Source organism: Ranitomeya imitator, chromosome 5, assembly GCF_032444005.1.
Source record: "Ranitomeya imitator isolate aRanImi1 chromosome 5, aRanImi1.pri, whole genome shotgun sequence".
NCBI classification, from domain to species: domain Eukaryota; kingdom Metazoa; phylum Chordata; class Amphibia; order Anura; family Dendrobatidae; genus Ranitomeya; species Ranitomeya imitator.
In genome coordinates this window covers 480,537,569-480,560,940 of record NC_091286.1, presented here as the reverse complement: position 1 = coordinate 480,560,940, position 23,372 = coordinate 480,537,569, and the positions used below count along the sequence as shown (strand labels likewise).

The window sequence follows — 23,372 nt, the reverse complement described above, 5'->3', positions numbered from 1 at the left end:
TCAACGTGTTGCCAACCGCCATCGGTGTGTTGGTCCCCGGCTTCATGTGGGGGATTTGGTTTGGTTGTCTTCTCATCATGTTCCTATGAAGGTTTCTTCTCCTAAGTTTAAGCCTCGGTTTATTGGTCCTTATAAAATTTCTGAAATTATTAATCCGGTGTCTTTTCGTTTGGCTCTTCCTGCCTCTTTTGCCATTCATGTTTTCCATAGATCTTTGTTGCGGAGATATGTGGTGCCCGTTGTTCCCTCGGTTGACCCTCCTGCCCCGGTATTGGTTGAGGGAGAGTTGGAATATGAGGTTGAGAAGATTTTGGATTCTCGTTTTTCGAGGCGGAGGCTTCAGTATCTTGTCAAGTGGAAGGGTTATGGCCAGGAGGATAATTCTTGGGTTGTTGCCTCCGATGTCCATGCCACCGATTTGGTTCATGCTTTTCACTTGGCTCGTCCTGATCGGACTGGGGGCTCTGGTGAGGGTTCGGTGACCCCTCCTCAAGGGGGGGTACTGTTGTGAATTCCGCTCTTGGGCTCCCTCCGGTGGTTGTAAGTAGCACTTTTGTGAGTTCTGCTCTTGGGCTCCCTCTTGTGGTTTCTGGTGGTATGGCTGCTCCTTGGAGTTAGCTGTCATCAGCTGCCTCCACTTATCGTCTCTTCTGCTCGGCTATTTAAGTCTGGCTCTATCTTCAGCCAGTGCCACTTGTAAATGGTTCCTGGTTGGATTCACATCTCTTTGGAGTTCCCTGTTATCCTGACCAGTTCAGCTAAGCTAAGTTTTTGCTTGCCCTTTTCTGTCCATAGATTGTGGACTTATCCATTCTGTGCTTTCTATGTTTGTCCAGCTTATCAGTGTGAATTAATTCTGTCTTGCTGGAAGCTCTGGGAGGCAGATTTGCCCTCCACACCTTTAGTCAGGTGTGGAGATTTTTTGTAAACTCTGTGTGGATTTTTGTAGTGTTTTATACTGACCGCACAGTATTCCATCCTGTCCTATCCATTTAGTTAGACTGGCCTCCTGTGCTCATCCTGGTTTCATTCTGTGTATGTCTTTTCCCTCTCCACTCACAGTCATTATTTGTGGGGGGCTAATCTATCCTTTGGGGATTTTCTCCGAGGCAAGATAGCTTTCCTGCTTCTATCTTTAGGGGTAGTTAGCTCTTAGGCTGTCACGAGATGCCTAGGGAGAGTTAGGAGCATTCCACGGCTACTTCTCGTGCTGTGTTGAGCTTAGGGACTGCGGTCAGTACAGTTACCACTTCCTTCAGAGCTCGTTCCATGTTGCTCCTAGACCACCGTATCATAACAGGTGTTTCCTCCGCCAGTCTGGTTAATACAGTCCTGACACAGTCTTTTACCCAAAGATGTTATTAAAGGCTTTCTACATAGGGGACATTCTTTATTTTTAGTCTACCCCTTACATTTTTTGGGGACCTCCTATACTCCACACCCCAATGTATGCAAGAAAGGAGGGGAGAGAGGAGATAAGAGAAAAGAACAGACATTAGCGTGCTGGACTTTCTCGTAGTTCACTCACCACTCGGACGCTTTCAAAGTACGGGTACCGGATCCGGAGGTTGACTGGTCTTCTCTGCGTCTCCCAATGAGACTAGGGACCCCTCCTTGGTATGCCGATCCGTCCGTATACTGTCCGAGCGGCTTCTGCTACTGCCATGGCGGGTCTGGCTCTTTTCGCTTGAGCGAGACCGCCTCTCCTGCACCTCTTGCTGTGGCATCAAATGCTCTGGCGAAAAACTCTCCATTATACACACCAGCACGCAACAAGAGTAGTCACCTTCAACCTGGCCTGGTTTAGTGACACAGGGCAGCGCAACTGGCTTGTTTAAATAGATTCACCCTTTTTTTTTTAATGGATCACCTGGTTGATCCTGCCTTTATTGGCTGCTCAGCACCAGGTGTATTTAATCCAATTAACTACCTGGCTGATCGTGCCTGCACCACCTCCGTGCATGTAATCAATCAAACACCTGGTTGATCCTGCATCTGCCACCGCTAGCGCAATGCTGCTGTATAAACAAAGCGTGCCCCCGGCACCACTTCCGGGGCGCGCTCTTAATCATTCACCTGGTTGATCCTGCCTCTGACCCAAGTGCCACTGCTGGGTTCTGCGCGTGCACCCTGCACTTACTTCCGGTGCGCGCTGCTCTGTCGCCCTCCAGCGTCCATGCACTCACCTTCCAGGCGCGCATCCGGCCCTTACTTCCGGTGCGCGCCGAAGATTCCTGTCCTCCTGCCCCAGTGCTCTGCACAAACGTTCCGAGCGCTGCTGCCCAGCGATGTGCGCACGTGCGGCTGCCTCCTGGGATCATGGCGCCGGCCAGGCAGGAAACTCTGCAGTGTCCCCTCCGTCCGACACGCCACGCTCACCTCCAGATCCATGCTGTCAGATACCGCTCCACACCTCTCCGCTTGTCTCAGGTACAGATCCAGGAAGGAAGGAGAGGAGGGAAACGGAGGGGGGTGGGCTGGGGGGACCATCTGCAGTGCTCAACAGGGATGGCATAAAACCTCCAAGGAGCCTTACCTAGCCTGGGCACTGATGTGTCTCACAGGCTGCATGGCCACCATAGTCAACAGGGAGGGAGCACCTTTGTGACCTCCGAGGACAATTGGCAGGTGGATTTTTTTTTTTGGTAAAAGGGAAGGCCTCCGAGGCTCCAACTTCACCCGGGCATTCGCCTCGCGGGCTGTGGCCATGCTTCGCTCAGGGGGGCATGGTATACATTGACCCCCGAGGCGACTACGGGTACCTGGTGACGGGTGCAGCAGACAGCGTCCGCCTAAATCCATTCAACCCAGGCCCCGGCATCCTCTTCTTTCTTCAGACGACTTCCATCTTGAGGGTTCCCCGTCAAGGACAGGAAACCAACTGATGTGGAGAGAGGAGCCGCCCCTTTTATCTTGAAGGTGTCCTGTCCTTGATGGGCAGATCCCCTCTCTCATGGTGCCATCATGTATGATGGAAAAAATCAGGTGTGCTGTGAGCGCCGACCACAGGGTGGCGCTCACAGCTACCGGTGATCAGTAACCATAGAGGTCTCAAGGACCTCTACGGTTACAATGTAGAAGCATCGCCGACCTCCGATCATGTGGCGGGGGTCGGTGATGCCGTCATTTCCGGCCGCCCGGCCAGATGCGGTAGTTAGATGCCGCTGTCTGCGTTTGGCAGCGGCATTTAACTAGTTAATAGGTGCGGGCAGATCGCGATTCTGCCCGCTTTTATTACGGGCACAAGTCAGCTGTTCAAAACAGCTGACATGTCCCGGCTTTGATGCGGGCTCACCGCCGGAGCCCGCATCAAAGAGGGGCTTCTGACCTCGGACGTACTATCCCGTCCGAGGTCAGAAAGGGGTTAAAATACAACTTGCCTAATAATTCTGCACATGGTGTAGGAAAGGGGAGGATTGTACAAACCAAGTAGGAATAGGACAAGGAGAAAAGCATATACCCAAAAACAGCATACAATAATCTCCGGCAGAAGCAAATGATCTCTAACTCCGCACAGCAACTCCTGGAAACCAGGAGGTAGAACTTTCACTGGCGAGGAAGAGAAAGCCTGAACAGTTTTTAAAGAGAGAGGGAATGACCAGACCAGGTCATGTTTCTACCCAGCATAGAAAGGGTTGCTACCCCTTCAGTACCAAAGGAAACAAAATCCATTTAATATGGAATACAAAACACACAGGCTGAACGGATGACCTGTGAATCACAATACATAATGACTTTAACCCCAGATCTCCTAGGAGGACATGATACACTTGTGACATTTACATAGGCACAGAGGCTAGTGCCGATTATTGGCTATGCCTTCAATTGTAGCTTGGCCCCCTTTTGAGTCATCTCTGTGCAGACGGAAGTTATAGCAATTGTCAGATGACTCCTCCTAGTAATGTGAATTATCTGGAGGACAACAAATCTTTATTTTCCAAAAATAAAATAAAAATACAAACTTCAGATTTATTATCATCTGGCTGAAAATTTATTGATGAAAATGAATTTATTGCTTCACATGAGAGCAACATTACACATGGACCACAGAGTGACTTTAATGCTGAGTCCTTGAAAATACAAGTTAAAACAGGAAAATAGTCTTTGTTTTCCAAAACACTTATATACATATCATACATTTTACAAAGGAGATGGTTTTTACACATAGGAAGCTGACCATTCGTAAATTACATCCTACCTGAAGAAAAACTTAAAATCAGCTGTAGCTTTCCCATGTTTATCAGCAGCACCTATAGATTGAATTTACTTCCTATAAAGTAGGCTCAATAGTCATTTCATTACATTCATAGAAACGTAACAGCTGTGGTCCATTGCCAACAAGAACTTTGAGGCACAAGAGGGTGAAGGTTAAAAAAAAAATGCAGATCTGTACACCAAGCCGTCTTATACAATTATCTATGAAAAGAGGTTCTGTCTTTTTGTTTTGCTATAAAAACAAAAATGCTGCAATTTTTGCTATAAAGAATTAATCACCATAAGGTCACCCCGTCGCAATGAAGAAATGATGGCCACCACTAACGTTATGGAACAAAAAAGGAGCCAAAGTGCAAGGGTTTTCTTCCTATAATACAGTACCACAATGCCTCCAAATGAGGAGGGAACTGGCCAGAGGGTCTAAGAACGTTCCTTTTTCTCATTTATCAAGAGCAGTAAGAAAGCAAATACGGTAGGCCCTTCTTTACATCATGGTGACTATGAGGCAGAGTCAATGGCCTTACATTAATCACATCTTTACATTACATTTCTAATTTATGAAACAAAACTACTTTCCTGGGCTGAATAGAACAAATGATCTGCAATACATGCAAACACCTAAATGGAGGAATAGGGTATCATAGTTCTATCTATGCAGTGTATTAACTTGTTCCTAAAGACAGGCATATGTTGGGTAAAAAAAAGTCCAAAGCAACCCGAAATTCCTGTAGATTTATATATACTTAGTTATTCCTAACACTGGGTAAAAATGCCACATGAATTGGTAGCTTTTAATTTCTAGGACTGGAGATTGTAAAGTGTTGTAAATATATTTGGAGCCACATACAACTTTTAAGTCAGGTCCCATATCCGTTTTTGTAAACATTTGTACTTCCCATGAAAATTCTTCACCGATGTTCCCCACTCATTCCTCTTGGAAATGTGAATTAAATTGGCATCTAACAGTTACAATTTCTCTTGTCAGTAGGACGCATCACTACATAGGCACAGTGTAGAGGACGATATCACGCTGAACGGGCCGCGCTTTGGGAAGTGAGGTGCATTTTGTGCTCCAAAATGGTTGTTTATTGTTCTAACACATTTCGGCGCAGGATCGGTCTCTTTCTCAAGGTAAAAAAAATATATGTTTTTTTTTTTTTTACCTTGAGAAAGGTACTAGTTTGATGCCAAAACGTGTTGGGCCAATACAGAACCATTTTGGAACTCAAAAGTCTTCTACTTTATTGCGGCGCAGGCCCGTTCAATGTCCTATCGTCCTCCTCTACTATTATTCACCTGGGACAAGTTTTTTTCCACCAGCCACAGGGAATACAGCAGCAGTGACACGCATCTACAGGTGTGCCTTCACACAACACCGCCAGGTGAGCGCATACTCCCACCCTTCACCATCTTTACCAGGCAATACTGCTCTGTGTGTGCGCCTTTGTCCCCCAGTTCTACATAGGAACATGGTCAGAACTAATCTGATGGGCTTCAAAGGTGTGGGTAAATGGCTAACAAATGAAACTGAAAAAAATAATAGAACATCACAATGCAATTTAAGAGTAAGGCCATGTGCACACGTTCAGTATTTGGTGAGCTTTTTACCTCAGCATTTGTAAGCCAAAACCAGGAGAGAAATAGAGGAAAAGTGTAATGGAAACACGTCACCACTTCTGTATTTATCACCCACTCCTGGTTTTGGCTTACAAATACTGAGGTAAAAAACCCACCAAATACTCAAAGTGTGAACGTGGTTTAAGGGTCTGTTTACAGGGCCGGATCAGCGGCACGATACCGGCAGCAGGATTTGAATGCCTGTTTACATAGATAGACCAAAAGCAGATGATGAGCACTGATCAATCTACATTAGATTGCTCAGTACGCATAGAGTGCCATTGTTCTCGGCGGCGAGTCCTGTTTAGACTGGATCAAGAACCAATGAGAATGATGATCAATTGTGGTGCACAAAAGATCATTTCACCAGATGAATGAGCGTTTTGCTTGTTTATCGGGTGATCGGATACATGTTTACGTGGCAAGATAATCGTGATCGAGCGATTTTAACAGCACTCATTCACGATTATGTTGCGGTGTAAATGCCCCTTTAGAGAAGAGACATTAGTCCCTGACCAGCTTTTCAAAGTCTGTTTTCTCTGTACTGCCACATTGTTTTAGTGTAAAACATACACGGCTGCATTAAAGGAACCAGACCCCGATTCATGCTGCCAATAGATTGGGCAGTGTGAATCAGATGACAGGTTCCCTTTAAAATTGATGAACCAAGTATACAGACACTGCCCGGACAGAATATAACTCCCATTTATGTATAGTTACATTAATATCATGACAAATATCCAGCACCATCATTACTGAAACGGATTTGTGCAAATATCATGGAAGACCTTAGGTAAAGCAGATAGTTGTAGAAACAACATTCACGGCTGGTGATGGCCTCATACAGTATGTAAATACATGTACATAATTTGAATTGCTGCTGATTTCACAGTGCTATAGTCAACATATAGCAGAGTAATTACCATTTTCAACCTTTCCAGCATCGGCAGAGCTGTATGTACTCATTTAAAGCACTGACACGTTTAATAATGACTAACAAGACGCCGGTAACACTTCTAGGGGCTTGTAGTTTTTGGGAAAAACAGGAATATATCCCAACAGAGGTAACAAAAAGATGCTTATCCAAAAGAAATAATTTTTCTTCTTTCCTCTGCTGTCAATTGTTTGGGCAAGAAAAAAAATGGCTAATGGATCCTTAAATCACCTTCACTAGTTATCCCATAAAACAGAACTATAACTTTCATTCTTGATTGGGATTCTCTTTACTAACATCATATTCATATTTAATGTATGAGTAGCATCTTGGCATCCATAACCACAATTCTTCGGACTAATAAATCCATATTGTGCCTGCTTATGATGCTGGTGTGACTTCTCTTAATATTATGCCTGCATGTTTATAGCCCAGCAAAGTAGCCAAAATGTATACAGCATGTAGAGGAAATTTAAAGGGAATCTGTCACCAGGTTTTTGCTATCGCCTCTGAGAGGAGTACCGCGGAGAGGCAGAATCGGTGACTCCAACGATGTCTCTTACTGGGCTTCTTAGTGTAGTTTTCATAAAATCACTGTTTTATCATCAGAGATTATCACTGCAGAACTACTTGGCTTGCTGCCAGGTAGGCTAACCACTGATTGGCAGCTTTCAGCCTATGCACAGTGTACATAAGCTGCCAATCAGAGGTGTGGGCGGGGTTATACAGAGCTCAGCATTCAGAGCACTGCTAGATTTGCAGGTCAGGTCAAAAATTGCACCAAGCAGTGATACGCCGCTCGAACCAGGGTCTCTGCCCCTATATTATGCTACTCTTAGATAGGGTGGCAAAAAACTGGTTACAGATTCCATGAATAAAAAATAAGTTATTTTCTACAGTTGCTCCGAGTGCTCATGAATACAGACATACAGCAGCATTGTGCATGAGCTATATATTTAGAGAGGTCCTGTATATTTGGAGAGCAACAGATCACCATCATGTAAGATTAGGAAAGCTTGTCCATAGAAGGAGTTAAAAGGTTATGAACACTTTTGGGAACTTTTTAAAAAAAAAAAAAAAATCTAAACATTTTAGGCTAAAACTCATTTTTGCAATTGACTTTCATTAAATATTTTGCACAATTTGACCTTTACAGGCTTTTTGTTTCCCCGCGCATTGCTGGCTTCAGAACAAGTGAATTGGGAATCAGTCAGTCGGTTCATTCTATCAGATACATTTGTGGTTATAAATGAGCTGAGAGGAGCTCAGAAAATATAGATAAAAGAATGACAAACTCTCCTATCAGACTAAATTCTCTGATGGATTCTTTGGTAACGGATTCTGCAGCCAGCGGCGGTGGACAATCTGTGCAAAATGTTTAATGAAATTTAATTGTAACTATGATTTTTGCAAAAAATTCATGCATTTAAGTAAAAAAAAAAAATATCTCTTTGAGGCGCCTATCACTGTTAAACATATTTCTCCTGCATACAAGTGTAATTGCTTAGGTGCTTCACCCTCAACACTGACATTCACCAGTACAGAATGATGCAGGAATTGTTACGTCCTCCTTTGTTAAGTGGAATAGTTGTTTAAATACAATTTAATTATTTTTATCTTCTGCTCTGAACAAGCAAAATGTAAAAAATTCAAGTAGAAACAAATAATAGTTTTGCCATTGGTTAGCGGCTTTAGATTACAGACACACAGCAGAATAAGCAGCGTATTTGTTTGGTATTTTTGGGACCCTTTACCACCTCCGTGCATAATGTGTAGAGGCAGCTGTCGAATCACAGGAAATCAGGAATTATGACATTGTGCTGAAAGTGTGAAGTCTGAAGTCAGAAAGCTTCTCTTTGGGGGATAGAAATGATATGAAGGTGATAGAAAACTGCTCCCTCATGAGTAGATGAAGAAGACAAATTGTAACTTCAAGACATATTTTCTTTGAGGAAACGTATTACTTGCATAACATTGACCATATAATTGTGGACGCCGCTTCTTAACAAATAAAATAAATGCTATTAAAAACCAGCCCTCAGGAAAGGTATAAAAGTAACATGGCTCCTCGGGGGAGGTGCATTCAAATAGTGCAAAGAAAACAATGGGTTCACTAATAACCAATGAGCACACAGAGGGCATTTCACAAAACGAGACAAAATTATTTCGATTAATACGTCTCCATTTTTCCTTTGCACAATTTTTATTATAATGCCCACCCCATCATTTCTCTGCTCAATCTCAAGTTTCAGCCTTTTCACACAAAATTATTCTTCTACACGTCACTATCACTGCCGTAAAGATTACAAGATATTACCTTGATTACCGCATGTATTATAAATAATAAATATCGCAGATGAACGTCTGCACTCCCTCTCATAAAAAGGGATATAAGGCACAATACCTACAAATTCTATGTCCTGGTCTATCCATTGGTAATACTCAGTACTACCATGTTGTGTATAAGAGAACTTATTCTTGCATGTATCAATTCTTCATTCAGAAGAAAGCTGCTTGACATGGCTTTTACAAGATTGTGCATTAACAAATATTTGCTAAAGCTTAAAGTTAATAAAAGAAGCATCATATAATAAAATACAACTTTATATAAATGTGTCATAGATTCTAATACAAAAATACAAAAGGAATACGACTTAGAAAGGCCAGCTTGGAATTTGCAATGGAAATGGCGTGCTAGAGTCCTACGCGAACATCACATCTCTGCTCGTCTCTTTTTCGCTCCAGCTGCTCCATCTTCTTCCTCCTCCTCTTCTTCTTCATAATTTTCATCATGATTATCTCCCTGATCTCTTTGTGGCGCTTCATGTTCTCGCTCTACTCCAATCTGTTTTCCTCCAGCCTGGAAAGCAAAAAATCATGTGAAAATTGGAATTTATTTTAGAATAGATTTTCTACATCTGATCGTCTTGGAGCTTGTTCCACCCATTTTTTTGTAGTCAGCAGAAATGGCAGCCTCCAAACGTACAGAAATGGTTAAACAGAGCTTTTGGCTTTGGCTGAAATCAAGGTTACATAAGTTGTCGGTAGCCAGTTTTGCCAAACAGCAGTGAAAGGCAAAAGTCTTACAACGGTCAACATTCATATTCACATCTATTTCTAAGAGAAAAATTGACCATAATTTCCCTACTGTTCAATTTTTCTGTACAATTGTTCTGTGAAATAAACTCAAAGAGGGCAGGTCATATGCAAATATGTCCACATTGTCTAGTCCTACTACAATTAGTGTACCAGCAATCTATGAAGCTCCTGATGAAGCATTTGTGAAACGTGCGTCGGGTGTTTGGTGGTGAACTTCTCCGTTACTGATTATTTATATCCATTACTACTGGTATTTTATGTGGGTTACATATTTGTTGATAGTTTTGTATAGATACTTATGCATGTGTATATGTCTGTATTTGACTGAATAGTTATTCATTTATACTATTGGATTCTATAGCATACACATGTGATATATATCTCTCACTAATGGAGTTCCCACTATTTCTCACCTACCAATTTTAGTGTTTGTATTGCTGAAATCATTCATATTTCATTGCTTTTAGGATTTGTATTTAAAGGGAACCTGTCACCCCATTTTTTGAGATTGAGATATAAATAGGGCCTGCGCTGTGCGTTACCATAGTGTATGTAGTGTACCCCGATTCCCCACCTATGCTGAGAAATACATTACCAAAGTCGCCGTTTTCGCCTGTCAATCAGGCTGGTCTGGTCAGGTGGGCGTGGTGACATCGCTCTTTTCTTCCCCAGCTTTCCGTTGGTGGCGTAGTGGTGTGCGCATGTCCAGAGTTCCTAATCCCCTGCGCGCACGTGAAGCAAAAGCGCGCGTTCTGTGCTATTGCCCCTGTCATCGGTGGGGGCGGCCATCTTCCTGGGGCCGCGCGTGCGCAGATCGAGTGCTCTGCTGCACGGGGCTTCAGGAAAATGGCCGCGGGATGCCGCGCGTGTGCATTAGAGATCGCGGCGGCCATTTTCCCAAAGCCGAGATGCAAACTCGGCTTTGGGAAAATGGCCGCCGCGATCTCTAATGCACACGCGGCATCCCGCGGCCATTTTCCTGAAGCCCCGTGCAGCAGAGCACTCGATCTGCGCACGCGCGGCCCCAGGAAGATGGCCGCCCCCACCGATGACAGGGGCAATAGCGCAGAACGCGCGCTTTTGCTTCACGTGCGCGCAGGGGATTAGGAACTCTGGACATGCGCACACCACTACGCCACCAACGGAAAGCTGGGGAAGAAAAGAGCGATGTCACCACGCCCACCCGACCTGACCAGCCTGATTGACAGGCGAAAACGGCGACTTTGGTAATGTATTTCTCAGCATAGGTGGGGAATCGGGGTACACTACATACACTATAGTAACGCACAGCGCAGGCCCTATTTAACAGTATTTATATCTCAATCTCAAAAAACGGGGTGACAGGTTCCCTTTAATAAAGTTTATTATATTTTAGTCATTTGTATGATTATATTTTGTTCTGGAACACACTCCTCTCTCTTTGGTTTTTCCATATAATAACTTAAGACAAAAAAAAAATCTTACTGACATGACACATCCTCCTGCTACTAGGAAAAGAAGAGGGTCTTAAAAGGGCACTTGTTATCAGTTTGTTCTGTTCTAAACAACTATCACCGCTGTGCTCCCACCTTTCTAAGTGAATGTTTAGGTTCTCCTGCAGTCCAGGATATCTGTAAAAGAAGCCTTTATTTCCTGCCCCGCACATTATGCAAATCCCAACCAAGAGATTTGATGGGAGGGTCTGGGCCGCCTCCTTTGGTTTAGATAACCAGGCCCATTGTCTTGAAAAATGTGGATGATGTCCCTTGTGCCATCGATATCAGAGAAAATCTTGCATTTTAAAGTTGTGAAACATGAATCTAGGCTTGGGTGAATGGAGAAATGTGTAAGATTTACTGACAGATGTGGATGACATTGCGGATGTCATCCACATCAAACACGGCAAGAGGGGTGAGATTAAATACACTGCAGAAGTCTTCCAAGGATGGTAAGGGCCCGCCCTTTGGACTGCTCATGAGAATTTTACATATGGCGTGGGAAAGAAAAAAGCCTATTTTTGTCGGTTTTGTGACTGAGTTTAACAATACATTCAGTAAGGTGTCTAGAGTAGGAACACAATGGTGGGGGGCATGTAGAACAAGATCTGATGACAGGTTCTTATTAGGGGTCTTTCCGCGATGCAATAATCACCTAACCAAGAGGACATGTGATGTATGTCATAACCTAGAAGGTTCTGTACTCTGAATTTGCAACATGTAAATGTTATTAAGAGAGCGCCAATCGACTTTATGGATCGCTGATCGGTGATTGAAGTTGGCAATTTGCTGAGACAATCTGCGGTGGCAAAAATCTTATTCCACTGCTTTGTATTTCTTAAATACAGGACAAAAACATTAGTTATAATGGGGCTAAAGATATTATGAAGAAAACGGTTTGAGCACAAATACTGCTGACATCTGTAAGATTATTACTGTTAAAATGATGCGATTGTAAGAGACCATCAAGACCAGAAAAAGAAAACTGTTGACAATCTCATTAAATAAACTTTAATGCAATCTGCTCCGATAGCCCTTGATGGAAACTTGCAGTTATATAATTATAACGTGATCATATAGACCCTGAGCTGTAATATTGCTCCACATTTTAGCATTTAACACTATCTGTTTAGAAGTCCGCCCAAAGCCAAAGACAGAAGTAGGAGACGGATCAGTTTTTAGAGCAAGGTTTTCCCGCATATCTGTTTACAGTGCCCAATTGCCTTTTACTTTGGTTTAGCTCCACATCATAAATCACCAGTGAGACACGTCAAGTTCTAGCTAGTAAATCAACAGCGTTTAATATCGATCAGTGATTAAAGGGGTTCTCTGCAAACGTGAATGCTGTTATAGAGGCTGGAACTAGAAAGAAGTGATGTACAACCCATCCGACATCTATCACCGAGCAGAGCCTGCAGCGCTCCGTAACGGACACTGTGTTACCCACATCTCCACACCCTGAACTGGCACTCTACTCCACTGAATGGCGAAAAGACACTTCCACAGTCAATGGAGCAAGGAAGGGGATGAGCCATAAGGGAACAAGTAACACGGCATCTGTCAACTGGCCTCTGTGGACAACCAAATCTCTGCTCTGGGATTGGTTTTAAATTAAAAGTTTCACTCTGTTTTAGCCTCTGTAGCAGAAAAAAGAAAGACATCCCAGCAGCCAAGAGGTAAAATATATTTATGTATACATATATCTCCTTTGCCGCTCACCAGGAATTCATTTGGGAGTGTTAAATCACACAGGCAATGACTTAAACTGCCATTAATCTATGTATAAAAAGAGAAGCGACAGCAACCCAGGGTATAGTGCAGAGCTACCCTCATTTTATTCTTCCGTTAGTACAAAAAGACTGATACACAAAATATACGTGTGCGTGCGTGCATGCGTGCGCGTATGTGTATGTATATATATGTGTGTGTGTGTATATATATATATATATATATATATATATATATATATATGTACATATATATATCAAAAAAAAAAAAAAAAAAAAGGCTTGAGAAAGGCTCAATGCGAGCCGAAACGTCGCGAGATGTGGGTCTGAAATAAACTTCACAGCTTTTTCACCTTCATAATCTATTGGAGTGCTGCCTTCCTTTTTTTGTTTGACATATTACGTGGATGGACATGAGGATGGTCTTTTCCAGGAGGCCTGGCACCCATCGGTGAGCTCTGTGCTGCACTCATTTTTTCTTATCTATATATATATATCTATATCTATATCTCTCTCTCTATATATATTTTATAGCTAGATGTATATATTTTATAACTAGATGGTGGCCCGATTCTAACGCATCGGGTATTGTAGAATATGCATGTTCACACAGTATATTGCCCAGCCTACAAAGTATATTGCCCAGCCACATAGTATATTGCCCAGCCACATAGTATATTGCCCAGCCACATAGTATATTGCCCAGCCACATAGTATATTGCCCAGCCACATAGTATATTGCCCAGCCACATAGTATATTGCCCAGCCACATAGTATATTGCCCAGCCACATAGTATATTGCCCAGCCACATAGTATATTGCCCAGCCACATAGTATATTGCCCAGCCACATAGTATATTGCCCAGCCACATAGTATATTGCCCAGCCACATAGTATATTGCCCAGCCACATAGTATATTGCCCAGCCACATAGTATATTGCCCAGCCACATAGTATACTGCCCAGCCACATAGTATACTGCCCAGCCACATAGTATACTGCCCAGCCACATAGTATACTGCCCAGCCACATAGTATATTGCCCAGCCACATAGTATATTGCCCAGCCACATAGTATATTGCCCAGCCACATAGTATATTGCCCAGCCACATAGTATATTGCCCAGTTATGTAGTATATTGCCCAGCCACGTAGTATATTGCCCAGCCACGTAGTATATTGCCCAGCCACGTAGTATATTGCCCAGCCACGTAGTATATTGCCCAGCCACGTAGTATATTGCCCAGCCCATGTAGTATATTGCCCAGCCACGTAGTATATTGCCCGGTTATGTAGTATATTGCCCAGTCACGTAGTATATTGCCCAGCCACGTAGTATATTGCCCAGCCCATGTAGTATATTGCCCAGCCACGTAGTATATTGCCCAGTTATGTAGTATATTGCCCAGCCACGTAGTATATTGCCCAGCCACGTAGTATATTGCCCAGCCACGTAGTATATTGCCCAGCCATGTAGTATATTGCCCAGTTATGTAGTATATTGCCCAGTGACGTAGTATATTGCCCAGTGACGTAGTATATTGCCCAGTGACGCAGTATATTGCCCAGTGATGTAGTATACAGCACAGAGCCACGTAGTATAGTGGCCAGTCACGTAGTATATTGCCCAGTGACGTAGTATACAGCACAGAGCCACGTAGTATATTGGCCAGTCACGTAGTATATTGCCCAGTGACGTAGTATACAGCACAGAGCCACGTAGTATATTGGCCAGTCACATAGTATATTGCCCAGCCAGGTTTGTCACAGGTTAAAAAATAAAAAATAAACATATACTCACCTTTCCAAGGGCCCCTTGTAGTCCACGGCAGCTTCCGGTCCCAGGGTTGGTATGAGAGCAGGAACTATGATGATGTCGCGGTCACATGACCGTGACGTCATGGCAGATCTTTGTAGCGCAAGGCCTCTGATGACGTTGTGGTCACATGACCATGACGTCATGGCAGGTCCTTCTCGCGCAGGGCCTGTGATGACGTCGCGGTCACATTACCGTGACGTCATGGCAGGTCCTTCTCCCATACACGGCACCGGAACCTGCCGCTGGCATCGAGCGGTCACCGGAGCGTCGCGAAAGGCGAGTATATAATGATTTTTTATTTTTTTTAAATTATTTTTAACATTAGATGTTTTTACTATTGACGCTGCATAGGCAGCATCAATAGTAAAAACTTGTTCACACAGGGTTAATAGCGGCGGTAACGGAGTGAGTTACCCGCGGCATAACGCAGTCCGTTACCGCTGGCATTAACCCTGTGTGAGAGGTGACTGCGGGGAGTATAGAGCGGGTGCCGGGCGCTAACTGCAGGGGAGGGACTAATCGGACTGTGGCCGTCGCTGATTGGTCGCGGCCGCCATGACAGGCAGCTGGCGAGACCAATCAGCGACTTGGATTCCATGACAGACAGAGGCCGCAACCAACGAATATCCGTGACAGAAGGACAGACAGAAAGACGGAAGTGACCGTTAGACAATTATATAGTAGATATATATATATATATATATATCTATATATATAATTGTCTAAGGGTTTTTCCGTCTGTCTGTCTGTCTGTCCTGGAAATCCCACGTCCCTGATTGGTCGATGCCGCCAGGCCTCGACCAATCAGCGACGGGCACAGTATCGACGTAGTAATCCTGCGTCTCTGATTGGTCGAGGCCGCCAGGCCTCGACCAATCAGCAACGGGCACAGCGACGATGATGTCATAATGGTTGCCATGGCGACAATGATGTCATAAAGGTTGCCTCGATCAATCAGCGACGGACACAGTCTGCCGCGAATTCTGGAATCATCATTGTCCATATACTACGGGGACATGCATATTCTAGAATACCCGATGCGTCAGAATCGGGCCACAATCTAATATATATATATATATATATATATATATATATATATATATATATATATATATACACACACACACACACACACACGAGGGGCGATCCAAAAGTAATGATAATCAATACTAAACACAATGAATATAGTCAAAAAAATTTTTTAATTTTTTTACACAGTCTCCTAACAAGTCTATACACTTAGACATTTAGTCCATCTCTTTTCTAAACTTAGAATTCCCGTCGAAAAAAAATCTTGATCTTGACCCTCAAAAAAATCCCCAACAGCAATTATCACGTCACTATTGTCATCAAATTTCTTGCCCCGGAGGTGTTCCTTGAGCCGAGGAAAGAGAAAGAAGTCACTGGGGGCTAGATCTGGCCAATAGGGGGGGTGTTCCACCAGTTCAAAGCCCGCTTCTTGAATCGTAGCCATGGCAACTGCAGCTTTGTGAGCCGGCGCGTTATCTTGGTGAAACAGCACTCCAGCCAACAGTTTGCCGCGCCTTTTCTCCTTGATAGCCTCCCGCAATCTCCTTATTTGTTCTGCGTAGCAGGAGCCCGTAATAGTGGCTCCCTTCTCCAAATAATCCACCATAATAATTCCTTCAGCGTCCCAAAAAACGGACGCCATAACCTTCCCTGATGAGCTTGACACTTTGAATTTCTTCGGCGTCGGTTCGTCGGCTCGTTTCCACGTCATCGATTGTTGTTTAGTTTCGGGATCAAAGTGCTGGATCCAGGTCTTGTCCATGGTCAAAAAACGTGACAAAAAGTTTTCCTTGTCTGCTTGGAACTTTTCGAGATTTGCTGTTGAAATGTCAACTCGTTTCTTCTTTTGCTCGTCGGTTAACATTGTTGGCACCCAACACGCGGAGACCTTTCTCATATGCAATTATTTTGCAAGGATTCTTTGAATACTGCCATATGAGATCCCTGTGACCTCAGCTACATGCCTGATAGTCACTCTTCGATCTGCCAATACAACTTCTTCAACTTTTTTCACGTTTTCTTCATTGAGGGACGTGGATGGGCGTCCTTCACGATGTTCAACTTCCGTCGATGTTCTTCCCAGCTGAAATTCCTTGGCCCAGCATGCAACTGTGGAATATGGAGGAGAAGAGTCCCCCAATGTTTCCACCAAGTCGCTGTGTATGTCTTTGGTAGTCATTTTTTTCAAGCAGAGGTATTTGATGACAGCTCTGAGCTCGTTTTTTTCCATTTTGATGTTCACTCCTCGGCAGTTCATATTCAAATGAATGTAGCTCCCGGGAATCGTGGTCTATTTAAGGTATTTTTTTTTTCCTGGACTAGTGGGTACCTAAGAGAGAAGAAAACATTTTATTTTAATTTCTGTGTGCAATAGAAATAACCGATTATCATTATTTTTGGATCGCCCCTCGTACATACATACATACACTAGATGTTGGCCCGATTCAAACGCATCGGGTATTCTAGTCTGGTCGCGAGACCACTACGTCACCTTGCGAGACCGCAATACACCGCGTGACCAATCAGCAACATTGCCGCAGGATTTAAATCCCGCTTCGCTGATTGGTAGCGCCCAGCCGGCGCGCGCGACCAATCAGTGACATTGGCGTGGGATTTAAATCCTGCTTCAATCATTGGTAGCGCCCAGCCGACATTGGCGTGGGATTTAAATCCCGTTTCGCTGATTGGTCGCACCCAGCCGACATTGGAGCGGGATTTAAACCCCGCTTCGCTGATTGGTAGCGCTCAGCCGACATTGGCGTGGGATTTAAATACCGCTTCGCTGATTGCTCGCTCCCAGCCGGCGCGACCAATCAGCGACATTGCTGCGGGATTTAAATCCCGCTTCACAAATTGGTAGCACCCAGCCGGCGCACGCGACCAATCAGCGACATTGGCCTGGGATTTAAATCCCGCTTCGCTGATTGGTCGCGCCCAGCCGACATTGGCGCGGGATTTAAATCCCGCTTCGCTGATTGCTCGCTCCCAGCTGGCGCAACCAATCAGCGACATTGCCGCGGGATTTAAATCCCGCTTCGCAAATTGGTAGCACCCAGCCGGCGCACGCGACCAATCAGCGACATTGGCCCAGGATTTAAATCCCGCTTCGCTGATTGGGCGCGCCCAGCCGGCGCATGCGACCAATCAGCGACATTGGCGCAGGATTTAAATCCCGCTTCGCTGATGGGTCGCACCCAGCCGACATTGGCGTGGGATTTAAATCCCGCTTCGCTGATTGGTCGCGCCCAGCCGACATTGGCGTGGGATTTAAATCCCGCTTCGCTGATTGGTCGCGCCCAGCCGGCGCGACCAATCAGCGACATTGCCGCGGGACTTTTTACTATTGAGGCTGCCTATGCAGCATCAATAGTAAACAGATGTAATGTTAAAAATAAAAAAACAAAAAAACTGCTATTCTCACCTTCCGTAGTCCGACTATGCGCTTGCGCCGGCCATCTGCCGTTCCCAGAGATGCATTTCGAAATTACCCAGAAGACTTAGTGGTCTCGCGAGACCGCTAAGTCATCTGGGTAATCTCGTAATGCATCCTGGCGGCAGCCGCGCTTCTCGGCACAGCTTCTCAGGGGGTGAGTATATAACTATTTGTTATTTTATTTTTTTATTTTTTTTACAGGGATATGGTGCCCACACTGCTAAATACTATGTGGGCTGCGTTATATACTACATGGCTGCTATATACTACATGGGCAGTGTTCTATACCGCGTGGCCACTGTTATATACCGCGTGGCCACTGTTATATACCGCGTGGCCACTGTTATATACCGCGTGGCCACTGTTATATACCGCGTGGCCACTGTTATATACCGCGTGGCCACTGTTATATACCGCGTGGCCACTGTTATATACCGCGTGGCCACTGTTATATACCGCGTGGCCACTGTTATATACCGCGTGGCCACTGTTATATACCGCGTGGCCACTGTTATATACCGCGTGGCCACTGTTATATACCGCGTGGCCACTGTTATATACCGCGTGGCGACTGTTATATACCGCGTGGCCACTGTTATATACCGCGTTAACGCATCGGGTATTCTACAATATGTTTGTATGTATATAGCAGCCACATAGTATATAGCACAGGCCACGTAATATTTGCTATATAGTATGTGGCCTGTGCTATATACTATGTGGCTGCTATATAAATACATACATATATATTCTAGAATACCCGATGCGTTAGAATCGGGCCACCATCTAGTTGGTAGATAATGGGTTAAACGGATTCTGTCCCAGAAACACAGGGAGAGTGACTTCTGATGCAGGTATCTTTATCTCCTGCCCTCTCCTTCCTTTCAGACAGTAGAAGTGATACTGAAGGAAAATAACGTGAGCATAAAGAGGCCCCAGACTGTTCCTTCCTGGGTGATAATGTGACTTCAGCAGACTCCTGCTCACGGAAACAACTGCCTTATGTGACATCTGCAAAGTGAAAAGCCTAAGGAAGTCATGCGCTAAGTATGTCAGAGCGGGATCTCCCGGGAGCGCGGAGTTCAGAGGGAATCTGCCGTGTAATATTCTGTTCACTGGGTGGTAAAGCTAATAGCTTTTATAATACGTTAATTTACATTTAAAGGAATAATAACACCAGACCTCACTTTTTTTTCTTTATGTATACATTTTTCAATTGAAATAAATCCATGTAAACCTAAAGGACTAAATATTGCGGATTTCACAGCTCTGATTTATGGTGAAATTGGGCTGAGCTCACTGTTTCTAGACACAGATATTTTGCCTGGATAGAAATAATTCTTATCTTCCTCACATGTCATCTTCCTATTCCTGATTATTGAGTCGTCTTTCAGATCTTGATCATGTGCTACAATCATTAGGATTGACAGAAAATGTTCATGAACGTCCAGTCAAATGAGACAGATTTTAACCCCTTAGTGACCGAGCCAAATTTTTGAAATCTGACCAGTGTCACTTTATGTGGTAATAACTCTGCAACGCTTCAACAAATCCCAATGATTTTGAGATTGTTTTTTCGTGACACATTCTACTTTATGATAACGGTAAATTTAGTTCAACATTTTTTGTGTTTATTTATAAAAAAATATCAAAAATTTGAGAAAAATGTTAAAAATTAGCAATTTTCTAAATTTGAATGATTATCCCTTTAATCCAGATAGTCATACCACAGCAAACCATTAATAAATAACATTTCTCACATGTCGGCTTTACATCAGGACCATTTGTAAAATGTTATTTTATTTTGTTAGCATTTTAGGAGGTTTAAAAATGTAGCAGCAATTTTTCATTTTTTCAAAGAAATGTACAAAATTTCTTTTTTAGGGACTTATCGATGTTTGAAGTGACTTTAGGGGTCCCATATATTGGGAAACCCCCAAACGTGATACCATTTTAAAAACAGCACCCCCAGACATATTGAAAACTGCAGTCAGGTAGTTTATTAACCCTTCAGGTGCTTTACAGGAGTTAATGCAAAGTGGTATGACAGAAATGAAAATGTGTATTTTTACCACCTAGATGCCTCAAACTTCTGAACAGATTACTACAGCCGGCAGACTCTAAGGCCACTATTTGGTCATGAATTTCCACAGCAAACATCAGGACAACACAATCATGATCTGAGAGCACCAATTGGGATAAAGAAGAAGCCCCCACACTCTGTTAACCATTTATAATGATGTAGTCACTATTGACAGCAGCATCTAAGGGGTTAAACAGATTTAGACGGTGCAAATACTGATCGTGGCTGATGCAGCAAGTTGTCAGCTATAGTGTACAGCCGACAGATGCTGGATTGTCATCTGTATGGGGAGGATATTCTCTTATATGTAAGGTCAGTTAAAAGGCGTATTGGCGGTCATTGAATAAATTGGCTATTTACACACCAATTAGTATTAGGCTATGCTCACAAACAGCATTTTTTTAGCAGTTTTTTTTTCTGCACATTTTTTCGGGTGGAAAAAAATTTCATAGGGGCAGCAAAATAAATGAGATTTCTAAAATCTCATTCACATGGTGCGTTTTATTTTGTTTGGTAAAAAATGTCAGGGTAATGGAAGTATTCTTCACTTACTGGAAAAATGACATCCGCGATCGGGTATAAAACGCTGGTTTACTGTCAACGCGTTTCACGCTGACTGCTTCTTCTACACAAACATACATAAGTATGGCTGTCCAGAAGGAGTCGACGTTTTTCCCTGACACTGCCGTATGGAAGCTGCAGTCTTATCAGTGGTTGTGTCACACACAACCCTATAAAGGTGAGCACATTTACCTTTCCTTCCAAGTGTTACTTGGATAAGACCCTATTGCGCTTTTGTCCTTCATTTAGTTCAACTTTGTTTGCATCTTTTCAGTCGCGGTGGTTTTTTTTTTTTTTTTTTTTCTAACCACAGAATGCCAATAGTTTTATGTTTATGAAGCGTTTTTCACCCATTCAAAAAGATGAAAAAAAGCAAAAGTAAAAATGCATCACAAAGTAGTAAAAAATGTGAGATCTATATGCAGGGTTTTCTTGCCAACACTCTGGTTTTTAGTGTAGAAAAACAGCCTGAAAATACCCAACGTGTTGGCATACCCTTAGGCTATGTGCACACGTTGAGTAAACGGATGCAGAAATTTCTGAACCATTTCTGCATCTCTTGGCAGGAAAAAGCAGCTGCAAAAAAGCGTGTTTTTGCCTGATTTCAGAGAGGACAATGGTGAAAAAAGCAAAAACTCACAGAGAATTGACATGCTGAAGATTATTTTCTGCACTGAATCCGCAAGTCAAACATACCCAACGTGTGCGTAACACTTCAGGTTTCTCATTTACTTTGCTGGCATCAGGATTGCTTCAGGGTTTGCTAGCAAATCTGCATGGCAAAAACGCACCAGATTTGCTATGTGTGCACAAACCCTAACTGTATGGTCATATACACTATATGGACAAAGTATTAGCCCACATCTTAATCACTGAATTCAGGTCTCTCATTGCGTCCCATTGCCTCAGGTATAGAAGATCCAGCCCCTCCCCATGTTGTCTGCCATCTAATATATAAAGCTGAATGTGTGTGTGTGTGTGTGTGTGTGTGTGTGTGTGTGTGTGTGTGTGTGTGTGTGTGTGTGTGTGTGTGTGTGTGTGTGTGTGTATATCCGGGATTGGCACCTGCACCGTCGCAGCTACAGCCACAAAATTTTGCACAGTCACACGTCTGGATCCCGAGAGCGTCATAGGCTAATTAGTGAGGCGAAATTTTAACCCCGCCGCGCGTTCCAATTCACCAAACAATTTTACCCCTATCTACATAATGGGGAAAAAGTGAAAGGAAAAGTGCTGGAGGCAAATTGACAGCTGCCAAATGTGAACAAGGGGGACTTAAAGAGTGAGAGCGATGGCGCCAAAGAGTATATACCGTACAGTTGCTAAGGTGGGACCCCGACATGGGATACTCACCACACACGGGGATATGAACACACACACAAAATGCGTCACACACTACCACGTGCTTGAACACATATACCACCCTCAGCACACATTTCACCACACATACACCAACCGCGCCACATAAAAGTCGCCGTTCAAAACTCGCCACGCGCAAAACTCACATCATGGAAAACTCGCCACACGTGCAAAACTCACCTCATGGAAAACTCGCCACATGCAAAACTTGCACACGCGGAAAAATTGCCACATGCACAAAAGTTGCAACACATGCAAAAGTTGCCTCACACAAAACGCACCACACATAAAACTCGCCAAGCGCAAAACTTGCCAAGCGCAAAACTTGCTGCACACAACTTGCTACACTAACCTGTCACATGCAACTCGACACACAAAAAGTTGCTACATGCATGTCGCCACACAAAACTCATCTCACAAAATTCGCTATATGCATGTCGCCACATACAACTCAACACACAACTTGACACATGAAACTTGCCCTAAAACACACAGAAGTCTGGTATTATCCTTCAAAAATAAAAATCTGATTAATAAGCAGACAAACTACAAGAGCAACAAATGTACCATATAGGAAATACGGCCGCTGTCACTCACATGACCTGTCTATTATGTGTATGTGTGAGATAATATATACTGCCGGGGGGGGGGGCTTCCTGTTGGCTTGGGATTTATCAGGCTGCCAATTTAGCTTAGAAATATGGAGGTAAAAGTACTGACCAAATAATGTGTGAACGCGGTCTAATACAGGAGGAGATGACATACAGATATATACTATATACAGGGGAGATGAGACACAGGTATATACTATATACAGGAGGAGATGACACATGAATATACTATATACAGGAGAGATGACACAGGTATGTACTATATACAGGAGGAGATGACACAGGTATATACTATACACAGAAGGAGATGACACTTATATACTATATACAGGAGGAGACGACATACAGGTATATACTATACACAGGAGGAGATGACACAGGTATAAACTATAGACAGGAGGAGATGACAC

At 43.6% G+C, this 23,372-nt stretch overlaps 1 protein-coding gene across 4 annotated transcripts in view; it reads right to left on the bottom strand.

Moving 5' to 3' along the window:
- Positions 1–9,354: 9,354 nt before the first annotated feature.
- Positions 9,355–23,372, bottom strand: part of GOLIM4 (golgi integral membrane protein 4) — a 141,737-nt gene continuing 127,719 nt past the window's right edge. For all 4 annotated transcript variants that reach the window (XM_069727374.1, XM_069727377.1, XM_069727373.1 and 1 more), the window contains one exon: positions 9,355–9,626. In XM_069727374.1, the coding sequence (XP_069583475.1) occupies positions 9,480–9,626 (147 nt within the window). In that variant the 3' untranslated portion in view covers positions 9,355–9,479. The remainder of the gene's footprint in view (positions 9,627–23,372) is intronic.